The 21,001-nt window shown below is 38.3% G+C and overlaps 1 protein-coding gene and 1 long non-coding RNA gene across 6 annotated transcripts in view; one reads left to right on the forward strand and one right to left on the reverse strand.

The window, feature by feature from the left end:
* The window catches only part of coro2ba (coronin, actin binding protein, 2Ba), a 60,389-nt gene that overhangs the window by 4,502 nt on the left and 34,886 nt on the right, over nucleotides 1–21,001 (reverse strand). For all 5 annotated transcript variants that reach the window (XR_005209847.1, XM_037791956.1, XM_037791940.1 and 2 more), the window contains 10 exons: nucleotides 19,994–20,194; nucleotides 9,325–9,441; nucleotides 6,668–6,817; nucleotides 5,791–5,955; nucleotides 3,757–3,873; nucleotides 3,537–3,641; nucleotides 2,300–2,396; nucleotides 1,892–2,004; nucleotides 1,299–1,389; nucleotides 195–334 (listed from right to left, as the gene is read on the reverse strand). Coding sequence is in view for 4 of the 5 variants with exons in the window: in XM_037791956.1 (XP_037647884.1) it covers nucleotides 195–334; nucleotides 1,299–1,389; nucleotides 1,892–2,004; nucleotides 2,300–2,396; nucleotides 3,537–3,641; nucleotides 3,757–3,873; nucleotides 5,791–5,955; nucleotides 6,668–6,817; nucleotides 9,325–9,441; nucleotides 19,994–20,194 (1,296 nt within the window). In the remaining variant the exon portion in view is untranslated. The remainder of the gene's footprint in view (nucleotides 1–194; nucleotides 335–1,298; nucleotides 1,390–1,891; nucleotides 2,005–2,299; nucleotides 2,397–3,536; nucleotides 3,642–3,756; nucleotides 3,874–5,790; nucleotides 5,956–6,667; nucleotides 6,818–9,324; nucleotides 9,442–19,993; nucleotides 20,195–21,001) is intronic.
* On the forward strand, nucleotides 6,866–12,956 carry LOC119501643. Its single transcript, XR_005209868.1, has 3 exons — nucleotides 6,866–7,833; nucleotides 9,022–9,195; nucleotides 12,729–12,956. It is a non-coding gene; the product is annotated as an uncharacterized LOC119501643 (long non-coding RNA).

Consider the following 21,001-nt stretch of genomic DNA (forward strand, 5'->3'; position numbering starts at 1 on the left):
CCTCACCAATAATAAAAAGAAACACTGTACAACAAAAACAAATACTATGCTATCAATACCATAACTGCATCTTGAATTTGCTTCTATGTTTACTGCATAACTAGTTATTAACTCCTTAAAAACCCTTACAACTATTTCCTAAAACTAGTTTCATTAGATTCTTTTATAATAGAGGAGCAGCAGGCTAGAGATACCTCGTTCTCTGTCCTGGGTGGTACGTTCTCCAGCAGGTCGATGCCGTTCACCACCACACTCTTCTTTTCCTTCACTGGAGCCTTGAACACTAACTGGTTTGGCCGCTGGTAACCCTCCTTCAGGGACATCAAGACTGGGTCTGTTTGCACAGAGAGAGAAAAAACGTGAAAACAAACCCAAAAGCACAAAAAGGCTTAAGCCCTTCACAGATCACCAGATCAATCTTCTATTGCTGCTCCCTGTTGGTCTTTAACTTAGTGTGTCCAACTCCTATACTAGTGACAGCTGTTTAACATGTGGACATCCATATGTGCAAGTCATCTACTATTAATAATAATAATAGTCAGTTCAAGTTGTATGATCTGGATTAAAATAAAGGGTATAATATCTGTGGGAGTTTGCACCATGTTGGTGACAATACCAGCCATATGTTCAGTGTGTGAAGAGTTAGCAACGAAATAAAGACACTGTGATCGAAGGTGACTGTATTTCATCACCATGCTTTACTGTACTTTCATTTTTAGAGTAGAGATATGTGAAAACACTTCTCTAATGACAAACTTTGTGCACAAGTCAGTATAGTCAAGGTCAAGCATTTTAGGTGACATAAACATTTTAGTTTTTGCAGGATATGTTGGTATTTGATTAAGATCTTTGCCTCACATTGGTTTATATTTGGCGAAATTAGAATTATTGCCTCGCGGTTGTTGCCTCTGCCAACCAGCCAAGTTGCACTTTACATTCATGTCTTTCCAAAATGTCATCACTTCATCATTTTATCCTGTTAGACATTTGTGTGAAATCGTCATAATTAGCATATAAATTCTTGAGTTATGGCAAAAAACGTGTTTTGTGAGGTCACAGTGACCTTGACCTTTGACCACCAAATTATAATCAGTTCATACTTGAGTCCAAGTGGACGTTTATTTCAAATTTGAAAAAATTCCCTCAAGACGTTCCTGAAATATCGCGTTCACGAAAATGGGACGGATGTGACCTTGACCTTTGACAACCCGAAAACATAACATAGGAAAAGTGGCTTCTGTGAAAAGGTTGTTTCATAAACCACCAAAGGAGCATCAACCGTTCCAGTGTGTGTTTACCTCTATTAATGCCGCTCAGCCATTCACTTGCAGACATGGCCGGTTCTGTTCCTGGTGTCATGGGGTAGATGTCCTCCTGGTATGTGTCTGACTGTAAACCAGGAAAAACCACATACATTCTTATTTTACTGATTAGATTTGGTATCTGGATAAAAAAGGTCATATAACGGTGTCTTAAACAAGATTTATTTGCCTCAAAGCATACAATGTAACCTCTCTGCATGGGTTTGAAAAGATTCTTTATCCACACTAATGCCTCAGTGAGCACTTTGTCATTTACCGGCCTCTTCTTAAACTACCAACACATTTGTTCTCAAGTCAAACCAGTAAATAAAAAAAATTGCATTCCGATTAATTACCTCTGTCCTTGTTTGCTCAGCTCTGATGAGCTACCTTACTCGCTGTGTATTTCTGCTCATTACATGCCAGAGTAGCTACTGTATGTCCAAGTGTTGCCAAGAGAGGTTGATTAAAGTCAGACAAAACTACTTAATGGCTCTTATAAGCTGGATAAATGTGACATATTGCAGAAATGATTAATAATGAGAGACCAGAGTAGAATCAGTTTATTCCATTGTTTCATTCCCACTCACCCTTCTTGGCACAATCATGGAAATGGGCTCAATCAAACCCTTCAGGGTGACGAGCTTGTAGAAGCGGAACACCTCGCAAGCCCCCACTTCCAGCCCGTGCTTCGGCATCACACCTGCAGACAAGAACAAGAAGCGTGTGGTGACACAACCGTTTTGACAACATGACATATCTTCTCAGAATTTATGGCCAACAACAAGAGACAATATCAGCCTGCTCTAAAATAACAAGTTAGTGGAGCTCATGAAGCTACACTGAGGGAATATTTCAATTCATCTGGCTCTTTATTTGAATGAATTTCATCCTTTCAGCAATAAAACACCACTTTTAGAGGAATAAATCCACCCTCCCATCCCTAAAGATGCTTCCAGCAGGCAAAATCATATATTGCTGGTCAACAAGTGACTTACCGAGTCCTTTCTGTGGGGTCGGAGACCGGAACTCCATCAGGTATTGTAAGTACGGCTTCTCTGTGGTAATCTCAAAGTAGCGGATGTTGCCGTCCCCCTGCCAAGGCATCAGAATGTGGCTATTACACTACAGTTCAAGAAGTAGCTCTTCAAAGTTTCAACCACGTCACGTTTTTTTTTAACATTTGGCTTCTTAATATTTTAAGTACAGCCTAATCTTATTTGTTGCTTTGCTCCGATTCACAGAATAAACTGTGCTGTCTTTGATTTAAATGATTTTTTAAATGTTTTACCTACAATTTTAAATCACTTAAGTTAATTTAAAACTAAGGCAGGATACTGAAGATGAGAAAAGAGAAAAAAATAAATTTCTTGTAGAGCAACTTTCATATTGTGAATGACATTCTGCAAACTGTTCTCATTTACAGAGAACATTATACTGATATAGCAATTCAATCACCCAAACTTGATCAGGTTACTGACAGACTGAGAACGGACCTGTAGAAACAACAAAGTAAGGCCGATGAACTGTAGCTTGGTGTAAAATATAAGGCATAAAAATAGACATTATTAGATATATATTTGACACTGACACATCAAATGTATCTCATATTGTTTTGACTTTGACCCTGTTTGTTCAATTAATATATGAGGCACTTCCTCCTCCACATTTATTGTTAACGGGATGCAAAATGGCCTCATTTTGAATGATTTATTACTGCAAATGATGTATGTATGCTCTTGTAACCTAAAAAGGGCATCTTGACCTTTGTAGCTTATTATGTCAGCACTGATGCTATTTTATTCACCGTTAACATGAGGAATGCAGTGTGTTCTTAACTATTGTACGTATTGTATTATTTTTATTATTCCAGGATGCCTAACAGCATCACGCAAAGGGGCTGCTGATGAAAACTAACCTCTCAGCCAACTCGGGTATATTTACATTTGTTTGAATGTTGATTAATGTACATTGTCACTTTTCAAAAAAAAAAAAAAAAAAAAAAAAATTAAATTGCTTTGTTTGGTATTTGACATATTAAATTTGTACTGATTGCCTATATCCTGTTACCCTGTCAGGTAAATTCATAAAAAATTAAATCCTCAATGTGCTGTACAGCTTTGTTCATTTGATAGACTTCATAAGAAAAATATGCCAAAATGTCTGAATTCAATGTGGATCTGAATGTGGTAAATCTGAGAAATATTATAGTTATGAAGAATAATTTGTGCTGACCTTTCCTGCCAGGTACAACATGTGTGTGTCGGCATCGTAGAAGGGAAACAACAGTCCTGAGAGGCCGTCGATGTCCTCCTCCACAATTGGCATGGACAAATCCTCCTGGGAAGAGCAACACACACAAACAGAGAATTAAACACGCACGCACGCACACACACACACTCGCTCCACCCACTCTGGCATCACGTGCATGAGCCATATGGAGGTGTTGTCTGACCTGATCCCAGAGAGCGATCTGCCGGGTGTTCCAGCGTGAAACCCCTGTGGTGAGCAGTCGCTTCATGTTGCCCACGAACACCACTCGGTTTACGCGGTGATTCTTATAACTGGCTTGCTGGTGGAGAAGCACACAGAGATAGAACATTAATGGTACATGCACCTGCTATTTATTCTTGTGACTATTATGTTGTTGTGACAATACAGAGAAAGGACACAAATACATTTTACGATAATTGCCACCCAGGTGGCATAGGCTCTATAATGGGAAACCCTTTAATATTTTAATGGCACTAAGTAAGATATTAATCATTTCATGCAGTTTTTATACAGTTATTCTACAAGCTTTGCATACCAGCATGAATATTATTATATCTCATTTACTTTTTAAATTAAATACAACAGCCAACAACACGACTCTGTTGGAATCTTTGAAAGTAAATCGGTGTTTCAGCTACGGAACATTTTCATGATTTGTTCCTTTTTCTCTCTTCCTGCCTGTTTCTACTCCTCCTGCTGCTGCCTGGTCTTGATCACCTCCACTTGGTGCAGCAGGGGTGCAGCACGCGGCTCTAATCAGAAACCATTTCATGGTGATCAGGCGGCAAGATCTCCAAGGTCAAACATTAAGTGGTTGAGAAGTGGTGTGGACAAGCTGCAGCATGTTTTTGTTTGATCTAACAGCAGGAAATATTCTTAAATCTATTAAGTGACCTTGATGGAAATGAATTTGACCAAAAATTTTGGCTTTAGAAATTGAATTTGTGATCTCATGGAGCTGCAATTTCTCCAATGACTTTTTGTGGCTTAAGACCTGCATAAATATCACATCCCAAAACCATCAACATCAATCCGCTGCTATAACAACCACTCCTCTGGTTTCAGGCTTTCCACAAGATTTTGCATCCTGGTTGTAGGAGTTTCTCCCATTCAGCCACACAAGCATTAGTGAGGTTGGGAAATAAAGCCCGGCTCGCTGTCGGCAAACAAGTTCATCCCAAATGTGTGATGGGGTTGAGGTCCAGGCTCTGTGCAGGTTCTCACACACTAAACTGGGGAAATATTTCTTTATGGATCTCACTTTGTGCGTGGGGGCATTGTCATGTGCGCCTCTCCCAAACTGTTGTCACAAAGTTTGAAGTACACTATTGCGTAAAATATCACAGTGTGCTGTAGCATTAAGATTTCCCTTAACATGAATTAAAGTGTCCAAACTATGAAAAACATCTCAAGACCAAAAGTAAACAAAAGTCCACATACTTTATGACGAATTTGTCAACTACTAATATATGGACACTATAATTTTATAATCGTGGTAAATAAGATGTTCAGTAGAGGTGAAACATATAATCATTATTAGAGTTGTTCCGATACCGATACCAGTATCAGAAATGCGTCCAATACTGCCCAAAATTCGGCATTGGGTATTGGCGAGTACGCCTGTCTACGCACCGATTGGATATCACAATTTATTAACCCAGAAAAAAATCAACTTGTTTAGCCGGAAATCAATTCTTCTTTGCCGCTCCAAAATAGCAGCCTTCACTGTGCTGTCGCCCTGGATATATCATGACTGCCACTGGCAACTACAGTTTTAGAGCAGCGAAGAAGAACTGATTGCAGGTAGTTTGTCACGTGACGACAGCAAACAACAACAGTACGGTGCTAGTGGAGAGTGTAACAGTAACGGTAGTGAAGAGTGAGGATAATGTACTAATGTAGTAAACAGCTGTTAAATAATAATAATTATAATAACTATATGTTTTTTTGAATCACGCTGGTATCGGATCAGTACTTGGTATCAGCCGAAATTGCAAGTTCAGGTATCGGAATCGGGAAGGAAAAAATTGTATCGGAACATCTCTAATCATTATTATTCAAATTTCATATAGTGTATATAAGGACAAACAATTAATATTTTCTTCAACAGCATCAGTCGTAGCATCATTATAGGATATTCTTACATAACATAAACAGTTGTTCCCTCAACGTGCATGCACACTCCCATGAAAACGCCAGCCCCCCTCCCGCTGACCTGAAGGACCGCCCCGGAGCGCGGCTCAATGACTCGCAGCTTCTTGTCTTTGCAGCTGGTGGCCAGCAGGCTGCCGTCTGTGTTGAAGGACATGCTGAGGATGACGTCAGTGTGGCAGTCGATCATCTTCACCGGCTCTCCGATCTCCAGGTTCCAGATCAGGATCTGACAGTCAGGAGGGAGGGAGGGATGGTTTGGGTGGAGCTGATTAGAAGGCTGCGGTGTTTGAATCAGTGATGTGATTATGTTGTGAGCTTGTGAATTTGTTTTTGTGTGCTACTACCAACACATCAGACAGTAGTTTCTGCTGGTATCCAAAGTGAAATGAGACCATATTGTCCCAACTCTGTTCTTTGGAAATCACTAACACAGTTATACAGGCCTGTTATTCAGGGAAAGTCCATACGCAGGGCTGCAGCAAATGATTATTTTCCATTATCGATTAATCTGTCTGTTAGTGCTTTGGTAAATCTATTAATCATTCAGTCTATAAAATAGCACAATTTGTCAGAGCTGTCAGAAGGTTTCATCTTTAGAGTTCATGTTTTATCTGACCGAAACCTAAAATTATTCAATTTACAATGATATAGAATGAAAAAAGGCATCAAGTCAACTAAAAACAGTTTGATTCATTTTCTGTACACCAATTAATTGATTAATCCAACACAATGGTATCTCTTAAAAAATACTTTCAACATTACAAAGTAACTCCTGAAACGAGCTAAATGACAGACACATTGACAATATCTAACAGTATTTATTTCCTTTAACTTGCATTCAATGTTGGTTAAATCATTGTGCTGGCGATCCTCATAGTGCTGTCAGTGTATATTGTTTTAATTTGAGCTGGCTGTGTTTGCAGTCACTGATGTGGTACCTTGTAGTCGTAGCCAGCGCTGAAGAGGATGCCGCTGCTGGTGGGGTGCCACTCGATCACACCCACCCGCCTGCTGTGGCCGTACAGCTCCAGCACCGCCTCCGTCATGTTGCGTCTCAGGCCGCCCTCCGGGATCTCCCATAGTCGCACCTGCCACGTTCACGTACACACAGTAAATATAAAGGAATACACATAAAGCACACATATAAGCAGTGAAAAACATTTTTAGTAAACTGAAATGAAATAAAAACTATATCCTATAAAACCGCCAGGGGTCGCTGTATACCTCAAACCACCAACAGGTCAAATTTACCTGCTATTAGAATGCATTAACTTTCAAGGTACAAGGTTCATTTATTTATCACTCTACAGCACAGGATTGTAAAACAAAATGCTATAGTTGTAATCCCTTTATGCTATTCAGCAATACAGTCACAATCAACTGAGGACACATCGCCCAGTCCTGAAACCTCCATCAGACTCTACTTCACTCAATGCATCGAGCACGTCTAAGGCCTGATGAAGCCTCATTCATAAATCTCTTTCTCTTGTCCATAGTGAAGGTTAGCCTCTGATGCAGCTCTATCACGCACAGTAGTAGGCAAAAAGACGTTGCCATAGCAACACAGAATGTTGATCTAAACGTGCAAAATTAATAGCGTGAAAATGACTGCATTAGGGGTAAGTTATACCCGCTGACGCTTAGGTATAAATAGTCAATTTTTTTAATCTGGCTTTATCTTGACAATTTTCAACAATAAGAGGTGCGACATAACACATTTTTAGGAAAGGTCACAGACTGTGGGACTTTCGTGGGATATTTTATTGAAACAAAGTTACAATCGAAAAACAGCAGCGTGTAAATTTTACCCGTTCTAGTGTTAAGAGAAATTAAAACTAAACTGAAACGATATTGCCTGGGTAAAAAAACTAAAACGAATGTAAATTCATTTCAGTTTTATTTTTTTTTAACTATAATAGATCACTACCGAAAAATGTAGACAGTATGAATTTCCGTCAACTCTTGTGACATTGAACAACAGAAATTGAACAGACTTGACCTTCCAGGAGATGGCGCTATGTCGCAATCACTTCACAACGGACACTTAAAGGTCCAGTGTGAAGAGGACCTGCTCCCTAAGTAGATATGAAGGACTCATTCTAAGGTAACGAAAACACAACGATTCTTATGATCATGTGGTTGTACGCTAAAGAAAACATAGTTATTAATATTATATTCCATTTCTGCCAATAGATCCCCTAAAATGTTACACACTGGTCCTTTAAGTAGCAGAGATTAAACATAGATAGATTAAACATTAAACATTATAGCCATGCATACACAGTTCTCCAACCAGGTATTTTGTATGTATATGTAGCTACATATTTCTGAGACATTATACCTGGCCCTAATAAAAACTACTGTAAAACAAAATATATAAAAACTAAACCTTTCTGAGAAACCGAAACGATACTAAAACTAGCAAACACACAAAAAACTAAACTAAACTAAAATGAAATCAAAAAGTTTAAAATAAAATGAAATAACAACTAATTGAAAATTCAACACATTGACACACAAAGGTACAAATTTCTCTGTAAAAGTCGGATTTTTTAGATTAATCAGAAGCCGCGTCTTACTTATACACATTCTTTTAATAACAGATGTTATTTTTCTGCACTTACTGCCGTCAGAGACATCAATTTAAATGCAGCGACAGATGAGACTTCAGTCTCTCTCTGTTTGAACAAACATCAATATGAAGTGTAGTGGTAGAAAATCATCTGATGTCAAAAACACGTCAGAGAAGAGATGAGGGGTTTTGTTTTGAAACAAAAATATAATGGACTGAGCCATGTTGGTTTTTAAAAAGCTGACTTTTCAGAATGAAACGGATCAAAAGGTCACCAAGTATTATGCTTTTATCAGAGGTCATTCCTATTTTCCTTTAATATGAGCTCCAATTTACAGTCAGTATGACACAGCTAGAGATCACTCTGATCAAAAATAGCACTGGTATCAATGCAGCCCATTGCATTAGGATTAGACTGGATTACAGCTATGGCTGGAGGCTCTGTGTTGGACCAGAGGAGATTATCCTCCAACAAGTGAGAGTACTATACAGGACACAGCGCTGCCATGGCTTCACTATGCTCGGTAGAGTAACGTAACAAGTGCACGTACTGAGAAAAAAGGCCTACAGGTTCTTAGTATATCTTATGTAACATCTGAGATTAAGAGTCATACTGATTTAGATTTGATATTGTGTCTGATGTCATTCATGTAGTCAGTACAGCGAGTGGATTTGTGACATGCTCAAAGGCTTTTCACATCTGTCATTTACCATTTTCAGGCCACTGGATCACAACAACAACCAGGTCAGCTGCCAGTCAAAACCAATCACAAGCTTGAGTCCAGAACCAGAGACCCTCTGGCCATAATGACCTGATGACCTCTTTGCCTTCTGGGTCAGAGGCTGGCGGTCAACCTCAGCATCTAACAAACTCATGATTTCACAGATAAGCTGGTATGTTTTTCACATCTTCAAAGTGTTGCAGTCATACAGAACCAACCCTTTATAGTCGTATATATCCTGAGCCGCATACCTGTCTGGTAAAAAGCAGACACTAAAAATGAGAGAAAGTGGGTCGCTTACCGAGGTGTCCTCCGAGCAGGATGCTATGATGTTTTCAAAGAAGGGATTCCACTTGATATCCAGTACTTTGCCTTGGTGGCCACACACTTTTGGGTAATGAGAATCCAGGCGGCCAGACTGAAACAGAGCGACAGAAAGACGTTATTTTACATTTACTTTTTCTGTTTTAGGGCAGTGGTTCTCAACCGTTTTCATGTCAAGGACCCCTAAATTGATGCACATTAGGTCATGGACCCCCATTGGATAAGATTTTGCTTCAAAGACCTCCATCTGAAAAGATTTGGGTCGTTAGACATGATCAAGACCAGAATTCTATAGTTGTCAAATACAGTTGAAGAGATAACATGGAGGAAGGGTGTTTTAGGGTACCTAGCATGTAAGTGAAAAAAATGAAAATTTCTATTTATTCATTCAACCTTTATTTAAACTCAGAAATACGTTGAGATAGAGAGCTCATTTACAATAAAGCGAGTGAATTAATAATTAAAAAAATCCTAGGTATTAAGAAACACAAATAAGAGACTTAGATGAAAATGGTGATAAAAACTAAAAATAATAAAAAGCCAAATTGGTAAAATAATAAAACCTTAAGAATAAAAAAAAAGGAATTCAAATTTAAAGCAAACGAATCAACTAAAGCAAGAACAGCTGAAAGCGAAATAGGATGAAATTGAAAATTTAAATTGCCATGAGGATAAAAATGAGGTAAGTTTAGATTGTTTTGCATGTTTTTCCAGGTTGCAGGAGCACAATGAGAGAAACTGGATTTTCCAAGCTCAGTAAAAACAACCTGCAATGTAATCCAATCATTTGAGCATGTTCAATAAGGGCCCACATTAAAAGACAGCAACGAAGTAATGTGAGAGGGTAAAAAAAACAGCCTCATAAATAAATAAAACCCAGAGAGAGAGAGGAATATCAGCATATATTAAGATCTACTATACTGTGTGCCATACCATAAATAAGATATTATAAAATAATGTTAGTGGGAATTAAATGGAGTAAAATAGAATAGATACATGCATGTTTTTGCACATAAAAGTGCATAAAAGACACCGATTATACTGCAGCTGTGGTAAAACAACATGTGTCACTAAAGAGCATAAATCACACAAATACTAGAAAAGAAAATAACATATTTATTTCACAACCTAAAAGCAGTGATAAAAATGTTAAGAAAAATAAATTATATTTGCAACTGGATGCAAGTAGTGAATCTGTATTCATCTATTAAGAACATTACTGAACAAAACTATTCTTTTCTTTTATAAGAATCATAAAAGACTAATAAAAGTGAAATCACATCAGTGATTCAGACTGTATGAATCCTGAACAACAACAACACAGACCTGAGGTTATTGTAGAGGGACATCTGAGGCCCATCGTTGTTATTGCAATAACCCAGACAGTCCACAGAGGGGCAGTGGCTCATAACACCAGACGACACAAACCTCTTAATGTCGGTCATGTTGTCATCAATGTTTGATGTCACTTCAATCCACTGACCTCTTTTTTTATTTCCTCAGAGATTTGTTTAAGAGCGTCGGGTCATGCCTCACTGAAATCCTGTGCTTGTGTGTGCGTGTGTGCACTGTCCTCAGTGAACCCAGATGCATTATCAAGCCTTAACAAACTCTACTAGAATATAATAAAATGTTATTAGCAGTATTTCTACACCTTAGCTCTCAAAGAAAGATTGAAATAATGCATTTTCAAACACCAGCTATAAACAATAAATTTATATAAAGTCAGGCGAAAGGATGAAATACAATCATACATAAGGACAAGTATTTTCTTTTGTATGCCAATCAGAAATTGTATCTGCCACTTTTGAAATCTATGTGCTAAATGAAGGAATAACATTTTAGATCTGATGTCATTCAATGTTCGATATATTTACACAAAAAAACATTGTATGCATCGTTCGAATTAGACTGTAGCTTCCGAGGTAGCCCTATTTTTCAGGGGGGGATGGGAAGGTATTGTACACATCCACGCGTATACATGGATGTGCCCACCTACATGCACAAATATAATATCAAACCACATACTCCTTCAGACGAAATCGACATGTGAGGTAGCCAGTGAAGTTGATACAGTAACGAGCGGGCGTGTAGCTCTATCCAATCATATGCTGCCCTTACTAAACATGTCTTTCTGTTGTGTGTTTTCCCTGTCCGCCAAAGTGGCAGATGGCCTGATCATTTCACCCACCACTGCCAACAATTTGCCAGAATTTGGCGGGTGCTAATTTCAGAACCTGGTTTACCCAGATTGATCATTATTAGCTTGCTGCTGACACCTATCTGACAGTTAGATAGCATATCCATATCACATATTATCTCAGCAACATACTTAACAGATACAGTATAGGCTATATAAACATATACACAAAAAGAAAGCACATCAATAAATACTTTGTACTGTTAAATAGTTAAACACTAAAGAGCAGCAAGCAGGAAGTCTGCCCATAGAAAAATGTTTCAAGTTTGCCAAAGATACTGAAAGCTTTGCTAACAAGATGAAGAACACATGCCAAAACCAATAAAGGCCGATGCCTGCAAAACCTTGAAGTGGGACATCAATTCAGTCAATAAAAGAGGAAAGGAAGAGAGGAGACAGTGACGAAGCGAGACAGAATGATTCATAAACATAACTAACTCGAGTTAGCACTGAAGGCTCCTTGACATCACTCTTTAGACCACAATACATTCTCACTACACTCACATGGAAACTCAAATCTGCTCCTACATACACATTTAAAGATGTACATTTTAGGAAAAGTAAGAAAAAAATAATAAATAAAATGACAAGCCAGGCTGCCAGGTTTCATGACGCATTACCTTTTTCTATAAATATTAAAGTGATTGGGAGGTTTTAACATGGCCTCAAAACATTAATAACATGGGATCTAAGGGACTCCTTATTAAGGTGGAACTAATTACCTGCAGAGAAATAATGTCTGTTGGGAACCACAAGGTTCAGAGGGTCCCTGAGGTAATGTGAGGAAATCACAAACTATAATGGAACATGATATAAATAAAAGGTAGCCATCTCTTTTTTCTGACTATTTTCCCTTTAACGTTGGCTTCAAACACTTGATTTTAATGTGTTTTGTATGATATCATGCTATGTATTTATTTTGCATTTGTTTAATGTTGTGGCGTCTGAAACTGAAATGCTGCTGTCTTGGCCAGGTCTCTCTTGCAAAAGAGATTCTTAATGTCAATGAGTACTACCTGGTTAAATAGAGGTTAAATAATAAAAGAAAAGACCACAATCAAGAATAAAAGTACAAATTAAAATATGAATGAAAATAATGTTGCTAACGTTTTACTAATCTGGATGAGAAAGAGACACAGATACACGAGGCCTCATTGTCTTTCTGCTGCTCATTTCCTCAGACGACAACATACTGGTGTCACGCAGATGTGCAGGCCAGCTACCAGCAGCTGCAGTATACCAGAGACACCACACTGTGATTGCTACCAACTCTTATTGATCTGTAATGTGCAAGGTTATTAAATGAAAAGTACTTCTAGTTTTGTATGATGCGATGTTTAGTCTCCTGTACTCCTGTCTGAATTTTAACATTTGATGCCATAACTCTTTTGTGGATTTTCTTGCTCAGGGACTGCCGATGAAACGTAGCTATCTGGCTAACTCTGGGACAGTCAATGACTGTCCATTGTCCCTGTTAAATTGACAAATAAATAAATAATTCCCAATAAATCCCCATTACCACTGATGTTCTGTGGTTACAGTATTGCCTCACCCTAACCTTATTCCAACAGCAGTATTTTATGACTCCTCTGGCTGTAATAAAATGAATGAATCAAATTATAGAACAGGAGGGAATTAACAACTAATGTGGATTCAATAATACAAGTTTAAGATTAGCAACTGGGTCTTTTCTATCCTGCTGTCGGTGTCAGTTTCTTCTCTTAATGAATTCACTGTTGCTGCAGCTCCACATCAGTGCTGCTGATTCAAAAGACTATAAATCTTAGCAGAGGAAAAAGAACATGCTGAGTCATGCTTATTAAGTTGAACTGATATCCTGCTGCTTTAGTTTATCACATGGTAATGGTCCAGTGCATGCTGTTGGTGCTTTCATATGGTACAGTATGCACCAGCAGCATGGTCTGCAATGCGGTCATTGGATCACTGTTTGCCTCTACAGTAGAGTTGTTCATAATGACCTCACAGGGAGAGTTTAATTTAATTTAATGGTCATAATATACTGTAGCAAAATAACATCCATACTCATGAATATGCGTATTGTGCCCACAATGTTGGAAATCCCCTTTCTACATAGGCCATTAAAACATGAACACAGGAAATGACTCTATAAAGATGATGAAGACATTAGAATAGGCATCATATTATATATATTATTACATTACTTGCTCTATTTTATGTCTTTGATTCTCATTTTGCTTTTACTTGTGTGATTTTTCTTTTTTATATATAGATTTTAATGAGCATTGTTGACATGAGACCCAAGATTTTCATTGCCAACGACTGCTTCGTTTGTATTGTTGTGCATATGATGAATAAAAATACTTTAAACGACATTAAGTCCTGCTGGTGAACCAAAAACAAAGCAAAACTAGCAGTTAAAATAAACTGCAGAAGGTTTATTTGAGGTAAGAAATATTAGCTGCTACTTTCCATTGTTGATTAATGTGCTGATTATTTTCTCAAAAAAATTGATTAGTTGTTTGGTCAATAAAATGTCAGAAAATAGAGAAAAATGCTCATCATAGAACCCAAAGTGACGTCTACAAATTGTTATTATTTTTCGAACCAACAGTTCAAAACCTACAGATATTTAGTTTATAATCACATAAGACAAAGAAAAGCAGGAAACCCTCACATCTCTGAGAAGCTGGAATCAAAGATTACTTGGCATTTTTGCTAAAAAAATTTAATTAATTATCAATTATCAAAAAAAGTTGTTAATTATTTTTCTGTTGATTCACTTATGATTAATAATCGAGAAACTAATTCATACAACTCAATGTGCTGCGCACACTAGTGGTGCAACAGTTCAACAAGCCCACGGTTCGGTTTGTATTGCGGTGTTTGGGTCACAGTTTCGGTTTGGTTTGTTTTGCACATTATAAGAGAGGAAAAATAACCATTTCCAATGTGTTTGAATTCATATTGTTCAAACACACTATGAGCTTCAAACACATTTTGAACCCATAGAGTCAACTTTATGTAAAAAACGTTAACTCTATGATATAATATGTAAATATATAAATAGATTGATTGATAGTAATGAATGATACTTCTATATTATATGCAGCCATAATACTGATTTTATACATGAAATAAGGCAGGCTAGTTAATGGTCTAGTATAATATTATAGTATAGTATAATAGTAGTGGTAATAGTAATGGTAGCAGTGATTGAAAAAGCACCACACCCACTGACTGCCCTCTCTGTCTTTGTCTGAGGAGATGAAGAGGTGTGTGTGACCTTGTGTTGGTTTGTGTGCCGGTGTGTGTGCCAGGTGGTGCCAGCGGTAGTCCGTCCATTTGCTAACGGTGTTGTCTGGGGTGTGACCATATGGCTGTCTCGCCGGCTGTCATCATAATATGTCCGCCGTGCTCATAGCTCGCCATTAGCCAAACCCACCACAGAGTAGTTTGTGTTTCTAATGGAGCGGGAGGAGCTCATTTTGAAAGCTCACAAGTGTTTGGGTGCTTTGTGTAAAGATTTTCTATTTCCTTTAGTGCTTATATTTTCATTCTTGTTTGTCTCTTTGTCATTTTTTCTACCTGTTCTGAGTGCTCTCATATACCAACCCGTTCTTACACAGACTGCTTCTGATGATGACATCTACTCAACAGGGAGGACAGGTATTGATTTTGATTAGTGTGACTGGTGACATCACTCTGCATACCATACCTCCTTCTAATTAAGATTTAACCCCATTCATTGATTCAGCACTTTGATTTACTTTTGATAAACTGCTTTTCACTCCACAACTGTAGCCTAAACGTCACACTTGATAATTTAAATTTTAACATCACAAAGAAGTGACCACTTGCCTTTAAAAATGAACAAATAATCACCTTAACTCTTCAACGCCATCCTTTCAACATGAACAATGAAAATAAAATAAGAAATATGCTTTTACTGCGCATCCTTTCGTTAACTGTCTCATACAAGGAAGCACTTAAGTTTGCAAATTTATTGTTTTGATCAGAGGATACAATGTGAAACAGCAGCCATCCTCCCACAGCAGCTGTCATCTGAGCTGCTGCTGCTGCTGAATATGAGAAATGTAATTCCTGAACTCGTCGACTCAGCAGAAACCAGAGGAAATGCTTCAGTGCAATGCTTTGACGAGGAGGAAATTGATCAAGTTTCAAGGGTCGTGGATAGTCATTGCACAGCATGAAAAATAGCAAAGTCAAATATGAGTTTCACTTCAAGAATGATTAGTTACTGTAGATAATAATGTGCAATATGTATTTTTTTACCCTATAATCAGAATATAATATTAAAATCTTAAATAAAGAAAAAGAAAATATGTTGTCGTTGTTTAGTGCAGATTATTTTCACTTTCCCGAGATGAATTCATAAAAATACCCAGCTGACATCCAGAAAATAACCACCTTAATCGCCTTTATGCTACGTATAAACAAATAGAGTCAGAAATAAAACTACTACTAACATCAACTCCTTCTTTATATTCACTGTATGTGAATTTTCTGATTCACAAGAGTTTCCTCTTCATGACTGGACAGACTGTCTTTCTCAGTAAATCCTGTATGTTTAAATGATACTATACTATATAATTAAAGTCACCTAGCAGTCACATGTGAAACCAGCCAATACGACCTTCTCTTTCTATCTTTGCAAGCAAGTTTATTATAAATCAACATGATGCCAGCAGCGTTACTTTCATTGTGTGATGCTGTGCAGCTCTTCTTCATATAGAAAAGTTCAAAACAAAGTGAGTTTCATAAACAAAGAGCGCTGCATCTTAACTGCCCAGAGACCTCTGAGTATTACCTGCAGCCTCACCAATTTCAAAGGCCATATCTGAGGTGTGAACAGTGTAGATGGACGAAATGAAAAAAACACCTTTTCTTAAATGAGTTTCTGAAAGGTTATATCAAGTGATGACGTGAGCCCTTGTTATGCACTCTGTTGTTCTGTATATAAAATGATACAGCACTGCTGATGTGATGAGTTTATGTCTTCAGATCTAAAGAAAATAATGTTCAAAAAAGGCTGACCACATCGCAGCACTTCACATCAGTTTACTCAATGATAGAAAAGTGGTCCCTTAAGGCAGTGGTCCCTAACCTTTTTTTCTTAGGGGACAACTTTTCTATCAGGAAACTGACGACCCCTGACTACTGTAAGTGACATATTTTATGGATATAAACGCATCAATTGCAGGAAGTTTGTGTAAATCGAGTGATTTAGATGAATTTCGAGCAGATTATTTCTTGTGAATATTGCAACAGAAATTAGTTTTCCTGTTGTTTTTAGGGACTTTTAATACAATTCTCTGTTTTTTTCATTTTTAACATTCATACATACTCAATAGGCTTCAATTTAGACAAATTCTGTGTTTTATTCTCCCTGACGCTTGGCCATCCTCCCATCAGCTCTTTGGATGTTTTAACTGCGTACTTTTCTAATGCAGGACGAGGCTGTTTAGCAGAGAGGGAAGGCTCTGAATATAACTTGTGTTCAGGTCTTCACCGTGCCCTGATCCTGTTTATATCCTAAATAATAATCTAAACTTTAAAAATAACAATTTCATTCAGTTCTCTTCATAGAAATTACCATTAACCACTAGCGATTAACCAGTGCCTTAAAGCAGCAGTGGGCACAATATTTTTGGCATCATTGGGCAAAAATTTCATAATAACCTTTAAGCCCGTGACGGGATACTTTGGCCAATCACAGGTCATTTGAGAGAGAGAGCGTTTCTATTGGCTGTGCTCTGGCTGGTGGGCGGTGCTTGGTATTTCTTCAACTGTTCTCAACATGGCTGCCGGGTCACAAACTTTCTCATTTTACAGCTAAACAGTACACTACAAGATGTTTCTGACAACATTTGAGGAGAGAAATAGGCATTACAGTAACAAAAAATTGATTCATATTCGATCAGCACTTCCTAGTTTGACTGTTTGATCGGAAATCGTGAATGATCGACAGCCTGCTCAGAGACGGCAGCTGGACAGCAGACTCCAGCTCGGCTCTGATTGGTTGTTTTCCTCCGGTATGTGAAATCTTGCAGATGCCATTATGAGCACCGGAGAATACCGGAGAACACCGGAGAACACCGGAGGACACCGGAGGACACAGAGGCACATGATTTTTTTCAGATTACCTGTCTCATGCACTACGGTCAGGACATAGTGATCATTTAATAAAAATTCGTAATCATATTTGCTCCAACCTGCCTACCCCAGCTTTAAGGAAAAAGGTTGGGAAGCACTGACCTACATGGCAGAGTCAGTAGTCTGTCTTTTTCCATGACTGCACACCACATAGCTCATGAGGATGTGAAGTAAAATGTAGCCGAGGTCTCCCTGCTACTCAGCTTACTGAATACTTCTTCTGCCTGATAACAGCTTGACTCGACTCTGCTTGGCAGCTGAGAGCTTTTCAAGTACCTTGGCAGAGTCGCTCTTAAAGAGGCAGAGCACTTCATGGTTTCTCAGACCTACACTGTGAACTACAGAGTGGAGAGAGAGGCAAACTACATCATAGCCTCGTGGAAAAATACCACTCATATTTGTGCTGCACTAATACATAAAGACACACCAACAATCAGCATCACATAGGAAACACATGCTGAATACATGAGCACATCAATTCCCTATAGGCACAATAGCAACATTTAGAAACTATTCTATACTCCCCATATCAAACTCAATATATCACCACCACATATAAATGTTATTAAATGCAGTTCTTGGAAAAAAATACTTTCCATTAAATACTTTCCACGATTTATCACTTTACTATCAGCATAATACCTCTGTAATGTGCAACTGCGAGGCTTATCTTCCATTTTAAAAACTGCAAGACTGTTGTATAATGAATAATCCAGCAAAGGCAGTAAAGCAGAATGTATTTGCTGAATGTGAAAAAGAAACACATTCCCGTTTTCTATAATAAGAAAAAGAATTTCACGCGTCCCATTGCAACAGTGCTCTTTTGTCCAGTTTATGGGAAATACCAGTGTGCCTTTATGTGATCCTATTGGCAACTCTACCCTGTTACAACTTTGGCTTTAAATTCTGGCTTGATGATTTAAGGTTGGCATGCTCTGCTATAGAAGGGAGGGAGAGTCTGTGATTTGTGTGAAAACGTTTTTTTCAAACTTCAGGTCTTACTGTGCTGTGCAGTAGCTGAAACCACAGTAATCTGATGGTCTAAACCCTAAACCAATATACAGAATAATGCACCTCAACACCCTAAATGCTTTGACTCACAGTAAGTGACTCAAGCTGTGATCTTTAAAGGGCGAGTCCATCGGCGTTCTTAACCTTTTTTCCCCAAATGGAAAAGCCCACTCAACCGTTAGCAAAAAGCTGTAACATAGGTTACCAAAGTAAGCTAATCGAAGCTAATCAATAAGGTTATGAATAATGTGAACACTAGCACCAGCTGAGTCAAAATTAGCTGGGCTAAGTTTGGTTAGTTTGGAAATGGAGTTGTATGTGTACACCTGTGTTCTGCGAGGTAAAATTACTGCTTTTGTGAATGAAGTCTGGTGACTTTGAAGAGAGCGATATAACGTCTTCAGTTCCCCATCGGAAAGGGCTGTCTGACGGTGAGGTAAAGCGGATGTGGACGGGAGCAGCAGAAAAACTCATTTTAGCCACCTAAAAACAATCAATATCAGTTTAAGTGTACGCTATATTTAGAATATGTTCACTTTACCTCGCCATCAGAAAGCTGCCCTTTCCATCGGAGAACTGAAGCCGTTATATCGCTGTCCTCAAAGCCGCCAGACTTCATTCACAAAAATAATAATTTTACCTAGCAGAACACAGGAGTTGCTGGTCTACCGCTGCATCAATCGGTTAGTTTGTTTGTGTTATTGTGTGACTGTCAGATCCGAACTAATGTGGCGTACACAGCAGTACATTTCTTAGTTTCCATGCTGGTACTCTTGTCTGCTTCTCCAAACTGGGGGCATGCAGATGGCCAACCAAGTTACTGAAGGTAATGCACACTGAATGGATCAGGATATGTGTATATGTAGAACATCATCATGCAGAAACCTAAAGTACATCAGGTCAAGTGGGGAAAGTTTTTTAGAAGGGCTTGGGAAAATAGCATTTTGACGCTAAACCATCCATACATCAACCAAAATTTGAATGTTCGGATTTGAATACATAAGGAACACCACTGGAAAGCCACAGAATGATATAAAAAAACTAAAATAAAAATAATGGGTCTGCCCTTTAACTAAACATAATGTAAATTTTGAATAATGTACAAATGCCCAAATACTGGAACTAACAATAACTGAGCATTTTAGCACACAATGAAACATCCCATATCTCCCCGACACTGAAGTGTACAGTAAGTAGAAAAAATACGCTCAGGGGTCTCCAAAGAGGAAAAGACCCCATAAATCAAACATCAAATCAAGAGTGTGGCAGTGCCAGTTACCTGGGCTACAGGTATAACGATGAAAGAGCCCCCGCCGGCACTCTCGGTGACGACTGCCAGGAACTTGGAGTTGACGGCACAGAAGTGGTTGTCATGGACGTTCTTGGTGATGGGGAACCCGTCGAAGCAGTGCTCCCGGTTGCCCACTTTTCCGTAGACATTTCGAAACTTGGAGCTTCGGTAGGTCGGACGCCATGACATCTGAGGAGAATAAATAAATAAATATACCAATTAGTTTAGGTTTTGTAATTTTACAGAATTTTCCGACTAAGACATGTGGGATATGCCGATATTATTTTAGGTATTTAGATCTTAGGAGCATTCTTTGGACATGTATACAGCACATGCGGAATATGCGTCTCAATTGGGGTTCTTACCACAGTTTGCGACACACGGCCTCTTGCCTGTTTGCGGCCAGCTCTGTGCGTCGTACACAAACCAACTAGCTGACAGTTTGAAGAGATACATGTCCAAAAGAAAAACCCACATTTCTGGTTGGAAGGAGAAAACACACCTGCTTTTAAACATAATGAAAGACTTGGATATCAACAGATTTTTGGATATGAGTAAATATCGCAATGCCAACCTTTTCAAGAAGGTGGTTGAAGAAAGTCCACCACCTGTTACGTTTATGCACGGCTGCATGTAAACGTGAATATTAGTGGAATATTCATTTTCATTAGCTATTTAAACAGCTTAGTAGGAATATTGTCTTTTTTGGAATAAGGGCAAAAAACTGAATATTTTGTGCATGTAAACATATTGATTGTGTGTAGGCAGAAGAGAAGGACATTCAGCCAAGCTGGTGCTGTAACATCCTAAAAAACCTAATTACACTGTAAGGGAAAGTGATCTTTATCCTTTAAGCATCACTTGAAACTTGACAGGATAATGCAGACAGAATAAATGAAGCCTAAATGTCAAATTCCAATCTACCAAACCCACAGTTGCAGGGTGGGCTGTCCCATCTGTGCAGAAATGATAACTGTCACACATACAGTTGTGGGA

Source organism: Sebastes umbrosus, chromosome 2 (assembly GCF_015220745.1).
Source record: "Sebastes umbrosus isolate fSebUmb1 chromosome 2, fSebUmb1.pri, whole genome shotgun sequence".
Taxonomy (NCBI): Eukaryota; Metazoa; Chordata; class Actinopteri; order Perciformes; family Sebastidae; genus Sebastes; species Sebastes umbrosus.